Source organism: Eschscholzia californica, unplaced genomic scaffold, assembly GCF_041429995.1.
Source record: "Eschscholzia californica isolate CP2 unplaced genomic scaffold, dmEscCali1.0.p SCAF_1, whole genome shotgun sequence".
Classification (NCBI taxonomy): Eukaryota; Viridiplantae; Streptophyta; class Magnoliopsida; order Ranunculales; family Papaveraceae; genus Eschscholzia; species Eschscholzia californica.
The window spans coordinates 41,177,462-41,194,907 of NW_028238198.1; the positions used below are offsets into that span (position 1 = coordinate 41,177,462).

The 17,446-nt window shown below is 34.2% G+C and overlaps 1 protein-coding gene across 1 annotated transcript; it reads right to left on the bottom strand.

Moving 5' to 3' along the window:
- Window positions 1–9,687, bottom strand: LOC147566876 (DNA gyrase subunit B, chloroplastic/mitochondrial-like). Its single transcript, XM_086653431.1, has 21 exons — window positions 9,114–9,687; window positions 8,882–9,023; window positions 8,331–8,411; window positions 8,117–8,230; window positions 7,933–7,989; window positions 7,662–7,763; window positions 7,294–7,444; window positions 7,093–7,169; window positions 6,402–6,512; window positions 4,635–4,705; window positions 4,274–4,415; window positions 3,854–3,952; window positions 3,592–3,720; window positions 2,971–3,085; window positions 2,108–2,175; window positions 1,761–1,874; window positions 1,571–1,687; window positions 1,438–1,491; window positions 1,247–1,352; window positions 992–1,122; window positions 1–406 (listed from the first exon to the last, which is right to left on the bottom strand). Exons 1-21 carry the CDS (start codon window positions 9,263–9,265, stop codon window positions 338–340), a joined length of 2,202 nt encoding a protein of 733 aa, XP_086509557.1. The 5' UTR covers window positions 9,266–9,687; the 3' UTR covers window positions 1–337.
- Window positions 9,688–17,446: the final 7,759 nt, after the last annotated feature.

Here is a 17,446-nt window from a genome sequence, read left to right on the forward strand (position 1 = left end):
TGAAAACAACATAACACCAAGCTATAACTTCCTTCCAATAGCGCATCCTTCAATTGTACACGTTCTAGAACATACCCTAATACATCTTTGAGGACACCCCTCATTTCCTCAAACAGCCATTTGAAATTCGGTAAAAATAGCGATGTGAAAAACGTCAAATAACTTATCCACGATGTGTCAAGCATGTCGACGACAATCAAAATTGACAGTAATGGCCAAAGAAATGTCCTGTGTGGTAAAAGATTCAAGTACCTGTAGAAAGAGAAAGAAGTCTTCGCTTTTCTTTTCATCTATTTATACATGATCCAAGCATGTACATCCAGGTAAATTTTCATCCTCAGATGTCGAGATGGTCTATGTTGATCATGCTTGCTGCGTTCTTTATAAGTTCTTTTCTGCCATCCACCTGAAACACAATCAGGTAATTCATCTGAGATTTTGTGAAGTCCTATAAATCTACCACTGAGTACTATTACTGAGGGAGAAATCTGCAGAAGTTGGGTTGACATTGGATAGTGTTAGGACTCGAGAACTATCCTAATAAACGGCAGTGAACCGAACAAGGCAGGTGTCAATGCACCGAACACAAATGATTTTTCTGATTCCAGTTATACATTTCTTGGAGTTTCGACGCACTCGATTAATAGTCTACTTGTTATAGTTATATAAGAGTTAAGAGCCGATGAATCAGAAACTAAGTAATCGAGAAGTAAAGAACCACCAAGAACCTCTACCAGAACCTCTACCAGAACCCCTTATGCAGTTTCTACTTCCAGCCGCTTGGGAAACAAATCTAGAAATTGAAGACAGCTACCAATAGAACTACTAAGCTCCAGTTAATTTTCACCAAGAAAAGACGAACTCGTTTCAGTTCTGGTGACATGCTTGGGTAAATGAACATCCGCGTTTTACCATTACTGTACGCTTTTACAGGTAGATAAATAATTACCAAGGCAAACATACAATTAGTTGAAAAGTAGATTTGACCTACCCTTGCGCCCATGAGAGAGGAAAATACAAAGTTGGCTTCAGCAGCGTCCTCAACTACCAATTGTTTCAGCAACCTTCTTTCAGGATCCATTGTTGTTTCCCATAATTGTAGAGGCATCATCTCACCAAGACCTTTTAGCAAACGTATATAGAAGGCAGACATTAAAGGAGGATCCAATTTTGAAAACACCATTTCTCGGGAGATTGTTCATCGGCTTAAACATAAAGAGCTAAGCTTTTTATACTACACTATTACCTTTAAACCTCTGAATATTATATGATGCATTTGAAGGAAATGTTTTTTGAAGCTGCACAAGCTCTGCTTCGTTGTAGCAATAGTGTGCTTGCTTACCCCTTTCAACCTGGCAATTAAGGTAAAGTAAAGCCCGGAATGCAAAAAAGGAAAAGTCAAATGCCTAATTAGTAAATATATAGGCTGAAGACTACCTTGTATAGGGGTGGAACCCCGACATAAATACAACCTTCATCAAATAGCGCTTTCTGCAAGAAGGAAAGATTCCATCAACTATGTTTAACATTTCAAGTAAGGTAACTGGGAAAAGGACAACATTTAGTTTACCTGGTATCTATAGAAAAAAGTAAGTAATAGAGTTCGGATGTGAGCGCCATCAACATCGGCATCAGTTAATATAATAATCTTATGGTATCGGAGAGCCTCTTTATTAAAATCCTCTCCCTGAAATGACGAATGATATCAAACAGTAGTGACAAAGGTCTTGTGATCAATAAGAATCGTAAAGTTCACTAACCTTCACTCCTAGTCCAAGACCTAGAATAAGATTTTGGATTTCTTGGTTCTTGTACATGGCTGCTTCATCCTTCCGTTCAGTGTTAAGAATTTTACCCCTCAATGGAAGAATAGCCTGCAACCAAGTGTTGTCATGAGTCAGGAATCAGGAAATAAAGGAACTCCAGAGAATCTAAGAAAGTAATAGATAAGGAGTTGCCTTCAGTAATTACAGACCAAGTAAAAAAAACCACTTTTACTAGTGTTTGAGTCATTGAGAATATTAGTGGTGTAACAAGCTAAAAATCATATTTGGGCAATAATAAAAATAACCCCATGCAATGAGAAAAGGAAATAACATAACTATACCTGAAAGCGCCTATCACGGCCTTGTTTTGCACTACCACCAGCAGAATCCCCTTCAACTATAAATATTTCTGCGGAATTTTTAAAATCAAGTTTTTAGGCATACTGATTGCATTGTTATATTTCAGAATTCTACTAACGCAAAAGAAGCATTAACATCTATCAATAGAAGTAAAGTTAAGATGATTGACAACTACAGAGTATACTTGTTACCAAGTTTAAATTAAAATTTAAGAGTCTCTTGTTGTTCCATCAATCATCTGCTCAAGATACCGAAACAAGTTTTGGTGACAAGAGGACCTAACATTATTGACAACTAGATTGAGGATAGATGTATAACAAGCATAACCTAAAAAATTGCATTTGATACCTTTAACCATATTCTCAAATCTCAACTCTCAAGTACCAAGTAACATTTAAAAGTTCTCCAATCCTCTGATGAGCGAGCTGGATTGTGGGAATTTCTAACTAGGCAAAACACTCAGAAGTCATTCTCGCTGGGCTACGTCAAGCAAGAAGCTTGTTTAACTAGATACCCATCCACTAAATATGTATGCACCTTTTAGATTTTTAACCCAGGTGGCCCAGAATATAGAAAACTGCCCCTACATGCTTCTAAAATTCACATAGCTCAAATAAGTCTGGACTAGTGATTGTTCCCCGTTATAAAGTATTTATATGATCACAAATGGTCTGCACAATCAACTAAAAGAAAGTAACTAAACAGACAGACAACATAAAGAGGTATGAGGTATCTCGATCAAAGACGCTTCAATAGAGCTCAGAAGTTGCACAAGTAATTAAGCGATTCTATTCTTGCAAACATAATTTCAAATGTCATTTACATGAATGGTGCATGAACCTACCAGATTCTGCAGGATCAGTACATGAGCAATCAGCAAGTTTCCCAGGAAGTGAAGATGATTTCAAAACACTCTTCTGCCTCACCAATTCCCTTGCCCTCTTAGCTGCCAGAGCTGCCTAAACAAGGAAGCAAGATATAAATATACATATTATGTTGGATGTACAAATACCAAATATAATCAAATAGCCGCCATAACTATGCTGCAAAGGGCTGTATCATGATTCATGGATCTAACAGGCTCTACTTGATCATTTGGCCACCTAGCCTTTTTAATTGTATTCAATTGTATTGGTTTTTTTGAAGTAATATGTTTACTTGTATTGTTTTTGTATATAAAAGTACTATATTCTTTAATCTCGGGTTTATACGGTTATATAGGCAGCCCAGCTCGTCTTTCCCCACTGATAACCTTGATATTAAATTGACCCGCATAGCAATAAATAGTAAAACTTTGAAATGACATTCCCACAATATGGAAATTGGATTCGGTATTTCGCAGTTGTAACAAAATTGAATAAATCGAGAGAGATGGAAATACTCAAGACATAAAACCATATATGGCAAACATGCACGATGTAGAAATTGCAATGGGAAGAATTAAAATAGCAATAGCAAAAAATACCTTGAGAGCATTTAGAGACTTGGAAAGGATTGAATCAAGTACATCTGGATGTAACTCCAAGAACTCCGTAAGATACTCCTGAACAGATTGATCAACCACTCTCCGCACCTCCGGATTTCCCAACCTTGTCTTTCAAAATAGAAAATAGGAAATAGAGAAAGGAATAAGCACCTTACTCAAATACAATATCAATCGAAGTATGCTTAAGAGCCCTCTGCATAAAAACAAGGTACAGGACAATGAAGTAGTGAGCATTGAGAACCTTAGTTTGTCCTTCAAATTCTGGGTTTGGAACTTTGACTGAGATTACACACGTTAATCCCTCCCTTACATGTTCCCCACTTAAACTGATATCCTTTTCCTGGAATAGAACAAATCAAGATAAAGGGAAGTTAAAAACTTAAAATATATAAATGAAGTTACTTCAATCGTTCTTTACACCCTTTTTCCTTCTAACATCAACTAGTGCATTCTTCCATCAAAAATCATCCAGGTATAAGCACTGTGAATACCCTATGGGGGTGAGTACATCCACATCCCCAAAGGTGAAAAAAATCCTTAACCCCTAGTACCATGTCTCATAGAATGCATATTTCAGAATAAACATTATTAAGAAAAATTGTTGACTCAAGCAACCATCCAAAGTACTAGATGAAGTCTAACATGAGACAGAAGAGAGCACCTTGATGATTTTCGACTTTTTTCCAAGATTATTAAGAGTTCTTGTCAACGAGGCTTTCACACCTTCAATGTGAGTACCTCCATCAACAGTTCGTATGCTATTAGCATATCCCAGCATTGTATCTGAATATGCATCTGAACACCTGAGAAATATTATAACACCCAAATTTTGTAAGAAAATGATGCTTAGAATTTGGACAATCAACCTACACTGCTCAAACTATTAAAACTTATGCAGTCTGTTAGTTTAATCTATACGCATGTGGTACATAAATCATGTCCATATGCTACTTAATTATAAAACTTGAGTATGCTAGGCATAATTAAAACTAAATGAACTCAAAGATGGGTTAAACACATACCATTCGAGAGCAATATCGATGGTCATTCCATCGATCTCTTTTCTGAAACCGACAGTATCATGAAGAGGTTTCTGGTTCAAAAAACTGTCAGTTGTTGTTCACTAAATAAAATTCTGAATCGAATTATTGCTGTTCAGCAATACACATAACATATATCAGAGACAGGGTGGAATATACAAGGAAGCCATGAATTATAATCTCATACAGAAGTTGCTCAATACTCCAACAGGTGCTAAATTTCAACCTCATTATAATATTAAAACACATTCAAAACAACTTATGTGGTGGACATGTTTGGCTAACATCCCATGTGGAATTATTAAAAATTTAAAGAAATGCTAGAAATATTATGCAAAGGGTGGAAATATGATCCCTTTCCTTCAGGATTAGAGCTAGGAAAGAGATCATCCTCCTAATAAGTCTTATCTTTCCGGTTGACCCTACTTACAAGGTAAGCTCAAATCCGTGGTGTCTTTTCTTATATAAAAACAAGTGATGCTATTTATATTTAGAACGTTACTAGGTTATTTGTAAGTGAAAAAACACCAAGGGTTCTACTAGCAAAACTTCATCAGAGGGTATTATTAGAAATGAGCCAACAAAAACAACACAATCATAATTTATAAAATATGAAGTAAATATCGAACAATACTTGCAACGAAAATAAGATAACATATATCATTGTTTTAAAATGCATACCAAGGACATTCTTACTTCTTAACGAGAAAGATAGACAACATCCTAAGTTTATGTGCTCGGTGGATTCATAGAATTTGAAGGTGAAGAAACACAAAGGTGGGAGTTTCTACAAGGGCATGTCCTTGTTATCTCTACGTCTATAGATTTTGATTGTTCTCACTTTTGTGCTAGTTTAAAACTTTAGTTAGACATTGATTCTTACAGAAATGTTTCGATACAAACGACTTTTCTTACTCTTTTCTCCGAATTTTAGAGGAAGATACGACTCGTAAAAATGTTAAGTTACTCCATTATTTCGCTGCAAATGTATAAGAAAAGATTATGATGTTTTTTAAAATATTTTTTTCCGTACGAAAGGGTGTTGTATCATTGTGGAAGTTGTAAGTATAACATTTTTTCGGCGATTCTGATATCTTGAACTTGCCGGTTGACTTACTACCGTAAATCAAGGTGAATCAACTTTGTCCAGACACAATAATATCGAAAATGACCAGCAGCCCACACTGCATAAAATTACACCTCCATGTTTTACGCAATTAAGGTTCTTCAAAGAAATGAAAATAAATAAATAAATAAAAGAGAGAAAAAACACAATGAAGGTAACCTAGTAACCAACTTATTCGTCAAAATACCTGACCATTTTAACTGCCCTCTCGTGGGTTCTTTTTTTTTTTTGAGAAATCGACTACAATCTACGTTAGTCGTTACAAGGCCTTGATACATCGAAACGATGTGAGAAGCACGATAACTGCCGAAATACTACTGAGCCTAAAGCACGACGAATTAAATGGCCTATAGCCTGACGAATTAAATTGCTTAAAGCCTACATAAACTACTTTATTTATACCCAAGTTCAATACTACTGGCCTATAACCTAGGACCTCTGCATTGCAGAGTATATGCACTGACCAACTGGGCTACTTGTGGTTGGCTCTCGTGGGTTCTTATGATAATGGCTTCTTGTATATATAATTAAATTTTATGCAAACTCCATATTGTGAAACTACATGACCATAACGCTGTTTTCCAATAAGAATGCGCCAGCCGCCAAGATACCAAGATGCATACCTTATCACTGTTTAGCCATCTGACATATTCGATCAAACCACCAGCATAGCAGTACTCATTGTGCTGTGACTTTTCGGGATCTGTATCTTCTTTCTGTAGAACTATTGTAAGCTGCGGATGTAGACAAAATTACTTTAAGTAATGTTGTAGTTCAAAAGAGGAGAACTCGAGAACAATTCTTGAAAATTATGATCAGAGTTTCAGATACTACAATTGGCAAATGTAAAAGTAGAACTATTCACACAAAAAAAGAATAGTAAACAATTCGAGCAAATAAGAAGAATAAACAACAAAAACTTTGCATGTAAGCATCGACAAAATTGCCCCTACATCTTCATTTTTATTTTGCTTGAGAAACAACTTCTCATTTACTGTGTTCCAACTGGACCTACTGAACTTACGATTATAAATGAAGTACCATCTTCTACTTCTCCTATTTTTTCCATTTTTCATCTATTCGCGAATCTAACTGTCTAACTAAATGCAAATAACTTGGAAATCAGAACATTGTTGTTAAAACATTAAATATATAAACCCCAATAAGTGAAAAGGGAGAAAACTGCAGACAAAGCACTGATGACCGTGTATAAATACTAGATCGGCATTTAATGCGAACAAAATGGGAATGTTTTGATTAATGAAAGAAATGACATGGTGACTTTCAGCAAAAGGCAAAAGAGTAACATAATACCTCAGGATTCAAAAATGCTAGCTCCCTAACTCTGCTAGCTATTGTATTGTAATCAAGTTGAATTGAAGTAGTAAAAACTGCAATAGAGGTAACCAGCAAAATGAAATTTAAATGCAGATATTGCAGCGAAATGCCACTTTCCATTCAAGAATAGAGAAACTAACTCGCTAACGAAGTACTATGCTGAATCATGAGAAAAACCTTCTGTATCAGGCCAAAATCGGATGCATGTTCCTCGACGATCACTTAATTCAGCAGGAAGCTCATCACAGGATAGAGATGTCACTGGCTTTCCGCGGCAGTAGCTTTGCTTATATTCCTTACCATCTCGCCAAACGGTAACTTCTAATGCCTGTGTGCCAAAAAATAATCATAATCAAATGTAGCCTGTAGGTGATTCAAATTGTTGAAGACTAACCTCTATCATCAGTGTATCAATACATGAAAAAATACACCCAAGGACAAAAGACAAAAATGAAGGAACAAATATATAAATAGAGTTTTACAAGTACAACTTCGTTATGTTTTGAAATTAACCACATAAAATAACAAGAGAAGAAAGGACATACCTCGGACAATGCATTAACAACTGACAAGCCCACCCCATGTAATCCTCCAGAGACACTATATCCACTGCTTGAACCACCAAATTTACCACCTGCATGTAAGACCTGCAAAATTTTGATCATTGCCTCATAAGTAACACACATCGAAGTATATGACAAAATCCGATCTCCCTTTCAATAAGAGAAAAAGGTAAACAACTAAACATGTGTCGAGAGGAGAAAAAGAAATTCCGTTATATCCCTACAGTCAATAGAGATGGTTGAGGAAATTTACCGTCAAAACTGTCTCTAATGCAGATTTTTTTGTGGCTGGATGGAAATCTGTTGGTATCTGGAAAAACAGAAACTCAAATGAAGTCTAAGCAAAAACTATCCCTGAACAAACAGAAGGGCTGATATGCATATAGAGAAGGATTAGAGTGCTAGAAGAACGTAAATAAAAGAGTGAAAGCCCGTACTCCGCGCCCATTGTCGGTGATGCTAACAGAATTATCAGAAAGTAAAACAACATCTATTCTGGACGCATATCCCGCCTGAGCTTCATCAACGCAATTGTCTAATATTTCATAAACCTATAAAACATATGAGCTATAAAAGTTAGTCAACCAAATGAGATATTGAGATGAAAAGCTAGACGATTTGATTATACATACAAAAGAGGGAAGAACATACCAAATGATGCAGTCCACGAAGTCCTGTGCTTCCTATGTACATTCCAGGTCTTTTTCTCACAGGATCCAACCCTTCCAATACCTATACAAAAAACACACATGAAAATCGCATGATAAATGAATACAAGGACAACCATCCATATACATTCCACTATTCTTTTCCGAATATAGTAAGAGAACAACCAACAAGCAGGTCACTCATTTTTTTCTCCATTCCCTTCTCAACTCCCACATGCTAGAATCACGTATTACCCGAAAACTATTTTGGACTGTTTAAGCCAAAGAAAATCCCATACGGGGGCTCTCACATGCGCCCCACACTTAATTTTGGTCAAGAATATCAAACTCCCTAAACATAGAACCACAACTTTCAGTGTGGGCTTAGAACTGTGACTATAAACCCACTCAAACTCAACTACTTTACCATCTACAATTGGCTCTGAGCAATTAATGGAACCTAAACAAGTACTAATTCTACTTACAAAAAAACTTCATTTCACTGGTACCAAATAACCTAAAAGGGGAACCCTATTAAAAAAAAACTATCTTTACCTGAATCTGTTCAGAACCATAAGCTTTCGAACCTGAACTCTCCTGTAATGCTTCGGCAGTAGACATGAAAGCTCTTGGTGCCACAGCATTTCTTAACAGAAATCCACTTGAAACCAACCTTCTTCTAGAGCGGAGATTCGTCCTGTAACAAAATAAGTAAAAGTAAAGTTGCTAGGTTTTGAAATGTATTGTAACATGAAATTGGAGTACAGATTGAGGAAGAAAGAGAAACCTAGTTCTAAATGAGAAAGACGAGTCTGATAGAGGACGGAAGGACACCGAGGAAGACGATGATAGAGAAATAGAATGAGAATGTAGAGATGCAGAGATGAAAAAACGAGAAGCAAGAAAGCGAATGGTGAGGGGAGGGGGTTTGAGCGCCATTGAACCTAGGGTTTTGCAGAAAAAGTGATGGGGTTTATCTTCAAATATAACTCATTTTTATTCTGAATTTTCTTCTCCCGGGCAGGGTGACCTACGGCATACCGTGGAAAACACTCTCCCACAAGTTTTAGTCATGTTTGGCCCGAGGGAATGGAATGCAGTATCAGAGACTAGACGACTAGCATTCCACAGTATAATTGCTCAGAATGTGATTACTTTAATTTGTGTTTGATAGTAATTTGGGGTAAGGAAAAAAATCATTCAAGAAATTTTTTTCTAATATTTGGTTCATTAAGGAAAAAATTTGTAGTTTTTTATTTTCTTGATTTTCTCAGGAAAGTCAAAGAATATACATGTAAGTTCGGGTTTATCTCCGAACATATACATAGCATCTGCAACCTCTTGTTCATCAAGTTTGGAATGGCCATCAACGCATCTTCCACACCACAAACTGAAGGAGCTTGAACTGTTTCGGCAAGTTTGTTTGCAGCTTGCGCAAGTAAAATAGATGTTTCATCAGATTCTAACCGTCGATTACGTTTTTGCGTTATAAAATGATCTCGATAAGCGGAAGTTGGAGAGCATAGACCTTCATCTTCATCCAGATTAATGGACGTCATATTAGCATTTTTCACCTTTAACAAAAATAAGATTAGTATGTTATGAAAATGATTAAAACTTTTAAAAGTTGATAATTTCGATTAACAGAAGTTGGAGAGCATAGACCTTCATCATCATCCAGATTGATGGACGTCATATTAGCATTTTCACCTTTAACAAAAATAAGATTAATGTGTTATAAAAATGATTAAAACGTTTAAAAGTTAATAATTTCCAATGATTGACTAACCAGGTAGTTCGTGAGAAATATCATCAGCCTCCACTTGTCTATTGTCGGTGGCTTGTTTTGTCTCAACGATGACTCCTAACTTTTCTTGATACGAAAAACTCTTCGTACGCAAATTTTTTGCATTAGGGTGTGCCTGAGAATAAGCAATGTGGAGGACAAAGTCAAAATTTACTTGTAAATTTTTTACCTCTACGTAGTGTCTCCATGCATCGTCATATGCCTCAATGCGAACAATTACATTGTTAAAGACAAACCCGTTAGCGTTGATTGCATGTTTCGCGGTAGTATAATGGTTTCTGAACGTTTTCATACGAGCTTTGATATTTTCAATAGTAATACGGATTTCCGTCTTCTTATATATTTCATCAACTACTTGTTGATTTCCAATTTTTTCTAGTCAAAATGTAATAATAAAACGTATCTATTAGACTATCATCCATTATAGTGATCCACGTCACAGTAGGTTTCTTACACTTTTTGTTTGAATTGACACTGTCAGACTCAACATCCATCTTTATCAACATATAATGAATCACAGTGTCATCTATTTTGATAATCTAAAACTATATAAATTTTCTGATAAAACATAATTTAGAAAATAATATGATAAATAGTTTTAAACATGAGAAAAATATTCAACAATATACTTAAACATTAATGGAAAACTAAAATAACTACAAATTCGAAAAGTTAGTACACATTTCCTCTAGTATTATATCCTTATTTGTTGTCCAAACTTGTGATGAGACAATATTAATTTCTTCATCTTGCACGAGTTAGTCTACATCATCTAGTTTGCATGCTTCATCGTCATCGCTCCCATTACCTTCGTCACTACTTATATTATCGGGATCTCTATCTCGTAAGAAGTTATGCAAAACACAACATGCGATCACAATCTTAACTTGTACATCAATATCATGGAATGGTGCATTTCTCAAATATGCAAATATTTTCTGTAACAATCATATAGTCCTTTCGACGACATTACGTAAAGATGAATGATGATACTTATATAGTTCTCTAAGATTTCGAGGTCGACGACCAACATGATCTTGCAGACAATATCTTGTGCCACAATATGGTGTGAGAAACCCAGACACCAGTGGAAATCCAGCATTAACAAGATAATATTTACCAACAGTAACATAATTTATTATAATTCTACTTAATAATAAATTTGTACCTAACTAATTTCTTTTATTTGATATAATAATTTAAAACCGCATACAATTGGAACTATTGATTTACATCTAGAACGAGAGACTGCACAGACGACCGTCATGAGCAAACTCTCCCCACTCAGCAAGTACGTAATGAAATTTTATATCAAACCCACAAGCTACAAGAACATTCTAGGAAATGTTAGTTTTTCTATTGTGATATCTAGGTTGGTCTTGGATAGGAATAGTTGCTCTGATATGTGTATCATCAATTGCACCAACAACGTCCTATAAAATATATATGATATGATCGACTAAAGTACTTATATAATTAATTGTAAAAGAACGAAAAACTACTGAATCTAGGCTAACCTTAAAGTACTCATGCCAAGCATGTCGACGACTTCCAGCTATCAGAGAGTTAGCACTTGTTGTTGATTTAACAACATCTTTGTAAAGCCTAAGTATTGTTGACAACACTATGTGGAATTACCTACTCACTGTTTCACCCAATCGAATGAATTGAAGAAATGAACTGTGATTACGTTGATCGTGTCCAATTGTGTATAAAACATAACAACTTTTTCTTCTACTTTCACATGTCGATTATCGACTAAACCATAATCCCGGCCGTAACCGTACATAAGCGTCTAAATGGTTCTCGTTTCATTCGAAGTTGTTCGTGATAATATTGATCACTTTCGGAGTAAATTCTTTGCAATATGTTGTTTCTTTCTTGATCTCGATTTATGTAAGCTCTCCTACTAATGATGACATGTCTACGTCGATTACTCAAATATGTATAATGATAATCATCATCGTACATACAATACTTAACTCTAATTGTGGCTAGCATTATATATCGTACACAACTACAACAACAATGTAAAATCTATAAATATATAATACTTAATTGGTGATCATCTAATAAAATTAAAAAATATGATATAAACATAAAACACTCGTACCCTTTGTTGCATATCACACTCATATATAAGCACTCATATATATAAACATAAAACACTTATACATATATATATGAGAGTTGTTGCATATATAAAACAATCTAGAGATAAAGAAAAATAAAAAAAGTGGATATCCTTTGTTCTTCAACTAATAAATGTATCCAATTAATGCTAATACTACAATCAAGAGAGAGATAAAGAACTAGGGAAATAAACAAACAATAGATGTGTGTAATTCTGTAACTAGTTAATTAATGTATCTCATTTAATTTTAATGCTACAATTTTGAAAAAACAGTAAACAATAGTAGGTGGAGAGATAAACGACTATATAAAAAGATACTTATAAAAAATACAAAGCTAATAGAAGTAACGTGTGCTTCCAAAGTCTCAATGATCGTATGATGTCGTGTTAATAAAAGACAAAACCAAATTCAAAGCTAGAGACCTGTCAGCCCCCACATCTCCACTGCTACCTAAATTTTGAATTTCGTCCTTTTGTGATTTGAAAGCATGTGTAAACTAATTGAATTTTTTTTCCAACTGTTCTTTCTAAAAATTAAACCCAAAAATCACCTATACCGACTACTTCATTTATTTTTTTAACCATAAATTCCCTGTAATTCTTTTGTTCTTCTTTTTTCCTAGTTTACTTCCTCCAACAACACTCATCTTATTCAATGTTTGCTATCAAGAAATTTCTTCAGTATTTGAACAAAAAAAACAAGAAATTTCTTCGCCACACAAAGGTTTGTCTTCAACTATATTTGTTTTTTATTTTTTAGTAAAATTATTTTCTTGTTATCTTCGTTAGTATTTTGTTTTACCAAAGTCTATCTCGATTAAGCACATTTGTTACTTTTTTTACAAAAATAAGATTTCTTGTTCATATGAATGTTATATTTGTTAGTTTATTGTTTACCAAAGTAAATTTGTATTTGACTTATTTGTTATTTTTTGGTAAAACATCCCCTTGTTCGTGAAAATGTTAGTTTCGTTGGTTTACTTTTTACCTAAGTCTATCTCCACTAAATAGTTTATTTTTTGTACATTTATTTTATTTTTGATTTTTTTAGATGTATACATATCTTACAAACTTTTTTGCTTTGTAAAATAAGTCGCCAACATGGGAGATAGACGTGGAAAACAAATATTTTTAGAGGAATAAGATGATGATGATTTACAAGTAGAAGTGGAAGGGGATGTTGGTTTTGGCGAAAGTGAAAAAGAAGTTAATGGTTTCGAAGAACAAGTTGATAGCTCAGACATCTATACAATAAAACAGAAGGAAAAATGCTGACTGGGGCAATCATCTTTATTCTATTATATATAGGGTTATTTCCTGAAAGACCCCCTACTTTGTAATGAGCTTCCCGCGAAGCCCCCCTACTATATCAAAAATAACCAGAAGGCTCTTTTTTTTTCCGTTATCGTTAAATGTCTGGTTACTGTCTCCTCCATCTCATCACCTCTCTCTGCCACGTCACATCTCTTGCCACATCATCATCTTCTCCGATAAGGTCGTCCGTCGGTCAAAAATTTCGGCGACCTTCATACTTAAAAAAAAGATAAAAAAGTCTCTCTCTCTCTCCACCTCACCTCTCTCTTCTCCGGCGAAGGTTGCCGGTCTGCAACCTTCCAACATTAAAAAAAATCTCTCATCTCTCTCTCTAAACACTCCGGCAAAGGGGTTTTCCTTCGCCGGGGGTATGGTTCACCAGATCTAGGTTTGTCCGAACAGACCTTTTATGGTATGTTCGAATAGACCTTCAATGATATGTTCAAACATACCTAGATCTGGTGAACCAGACCTTCAGCAAAGGGAAATCTCTTCTCTAGAGTGTTTAGAGATAGAGATAGAAAGAAAGGAGAGAAATATATATATATATATATATATATATATATTTTATGTTCGAAGGTGAGGTAGAGAGAGAGAGAGAGAGAATTTTTTATTTTTTTTTTAAGTATGAAGGTCGCCGGAATTTTTGGTCGGTCGGCGACCTTGTAGGAAAAGATGATGATGTGGTGAGAGATATGACGTGGCAGAGAGAGGTAATGAGATGGAGGAGAGAGAGTAACAGATACTTAACGATAACAGAAAAAGGGGGGCCTTCTGAGTATTTTTTATTTTATAAAGTAGCGGGTTTCGCGGGAAGCTGGTCACAAAGTAGGTGGTCTTTCGGAAAATAACCTTTATATATATTGTTCAGAGACCCTTAGAAATCTTGGCCCTCCATTTTTTATCTAAAGGTTTGAGATGATACTCTGCAATAGCTTTCTGATTTTCTTTCCAAAAAAACAAAAAACGATCTCATTCTGCAAGATTACTACCAAAAAGGTAATTACGAGGTGGAATTACTATTGACAAAAATCGCCCTTATTCAATTATATATAGTAAGAGATGACAATTTGTTAGAAGGAAAAAGTTTTATATGCGGTAATATTTTTTGGGTGAAAATCATCTTCTCGCCTGTTTTTTGGTTCTTCCCTAATCCGCAAAGATGAGGATCTTCGTTAAAACCCTAACAAGAAAAACCGTAGTCCTAGAAGTTGAATCCTCTGAATCTCTGATACTATTGACAATGCCAAAGCCATGATACAAGACAAGGATTTGAATCAGATTCTATAGGTTTTGAAGGTCTGTATTGCTGTAAAAAGATGGTTTGTTGAAGAACATAAGTTTCAGAGAATTCTGCTTCTAAAGTTATTCGATTTATATTAAAGAAGAAAGACCTTTGAGGAAACTAATTAACTAAAAACAAAAGGAAAATAATTTTAAAACTTCTTTTACAACGAGTTATCCTGTGGTGTGTTCAGATGGTTAGGGTTTTCTATATGTCATCAACTAGAAAAATCTAGAACTGTGAATAAGTTGTTTCTCAAAGTTAATGAGGGGTCCTCATAAAGATGGAGGTAGTGGTAACAAAATTATGGACCGGGTGAGTTTGGTTACCGTCTAAAAAATTTGATCATCACATCATTTGACTTACTTTAAGATTTTGATCATTTATGAATATTGTTTGTTGAATTCTTCAATACTTCTGAGTTTTATCAGTATATGTTTAGTGATTTTGATTGTTTGTTTGTCAATCTTTAGATGATAATAGAAATTCATGGTAGAAGACACCATTAAAAATTTAACATTTTTATGGTACTTAGATATTTCGAGCGGATGCTTTTAGCAGCGCCCTTTAGAAAATGATCAAATGGGTTAACTGGTACTTACTTTTAGATTTCATCCTCATGACGAAGAACTAAACATTTTCTAAAATATCTCTTTATAGTAATTTCAATGCAATGATGAACTAAAGATTTTCTAAAATATCTATTGGTAGTAATTTCAATGCAGGAACAATTGGTGAATTTGAATTTTACCATGGATTTTCAAAATTTGATGAAATTGATTAATTACCTTCCGTTCTTCACCACTCAAGAAGGTTGCATACAAAATCAGTGAATTTCTTTATGAATTTTACTATTCATTATAACCCTATCATCCATTGTTTTTTATTTTGTATTATGTTTCAACTTCATCGCTGGAATATAATTTTTCAAAATCAAATTTTGAGTGTGGTTTTCAATATCAAGATTATGTTATTTTTTGTTCAAAAATGGTATTATACTTAACTATTTCATATTGATGTTGTACAATTTAACCCTTTCTTTTGCAGCCGAAAATAAAACTATTAATTAGTAGTGGGGTTCCTTCACGAACCCGTAGATGAAGTATGTGAAGCCGCTCAATTTGTTCCACGAGTTGGGGAAGACGAACGTATTGGACATGGGCAGGTGCTAGGATTAGATGTTTGGAACAAATATGAAGGTTTGGTTGTTTCAAATCCTGGAAATAAAATTGCATCTCATCTAAAGTAGCTAGCTATATTATGCATTATATGTCATTAAGTCTTTGTTCGAAGTTAGCAACTTAATACACTGCATTGTATGTGTCTTTAATCTATGATCAAAGTTATTGGCTTTAGAATTCCATGATAATGTCTTCAATATTGGATACCTAATAAACCGCCTGGCAATGTTATTTTTAGAAAAGAAATGAAGGAGGTTGTCTTCAACTTGTATTTTAGATACTTCAACTGCCTAATGTAACTTCTTCTGGATTTTCGAAACACAATTTTGTTTGTCGTTCGAGTTTAGTCATGTTTTATGCACTTTTAGACGTGTTGTTTTGTCTTATGAGCCTGTTGGCTGAAAGTTAATTTTAAACTCCTTATACGGGGTGATGTTGCAGTGTGCTATTCCGTAAAAAGTCAAATATTGAATTAATGGCCAAAGGTTTTAAACTTTGGCAAGTTCACCATTCCTGTCTTATCATGTTTTGTTTGTTAATTTCTTTTACACTTACAGCATAAAAAGAAATGTTCAAAATGAATACTTTAGACGGATTCCACATCCTTATGCATATTCAAATGTTTCTCATCAATCTATTTTCGTCGCTTTTCAAGTTTTATGATATTTACTTGGTTGTTGTTATTCATCACTTAGCAGGTTTATTTTTGGGAGTTCAACAAAAAAAAAAATGTTTGTTTTTTTGGGTTTTCTTCTCTTTAGACTAAAGACTCTGAGTTTTTTATTGTTTCAACATCAAATCAAGGTTAGTTCTGTTTAATATGTTGCTATAACGAAAGTTTTTTTCGATTAAAGTAAGCCTTATTTGTTTCTTTCTGACTATGTTCTTATTTACTCTTTGGTAGAGTTCAACATTGACAATAAATATTAGAACATTTTCATGTTAACACTTTCTTGTATATAGATTCAATCATAGATTTTGTTTGACATCTCTTTAAAATCTTTCTTATATTTTTTAGTGTTGTCTCTAATACTCGAATCTTCATTATTCCTTTAACATTATTTTCCTTTTAACATTATTTTTGGTTTTGCAGATAGAACATAAAAGTTGCAACTCATTCATGTTGGTTGATTATATAAATATATCTACATCATCACAAATTAAGGAACAACAAAAAGAAATAAAATATCTCACAAGTAGCAAGACAACTACACAATCCCATCAAGAAGGAAAGAGCATAGTGGCATATCAGGATAAGTAGCAATCATAATAATTGAAATATGAATATATATATTTATTTATATATGGATGTCCAAATAATAGAGAAATAAATATATACATATATATTATTATGTCTAGCTATATATATGTGTGTATATATATATATATATATATATAT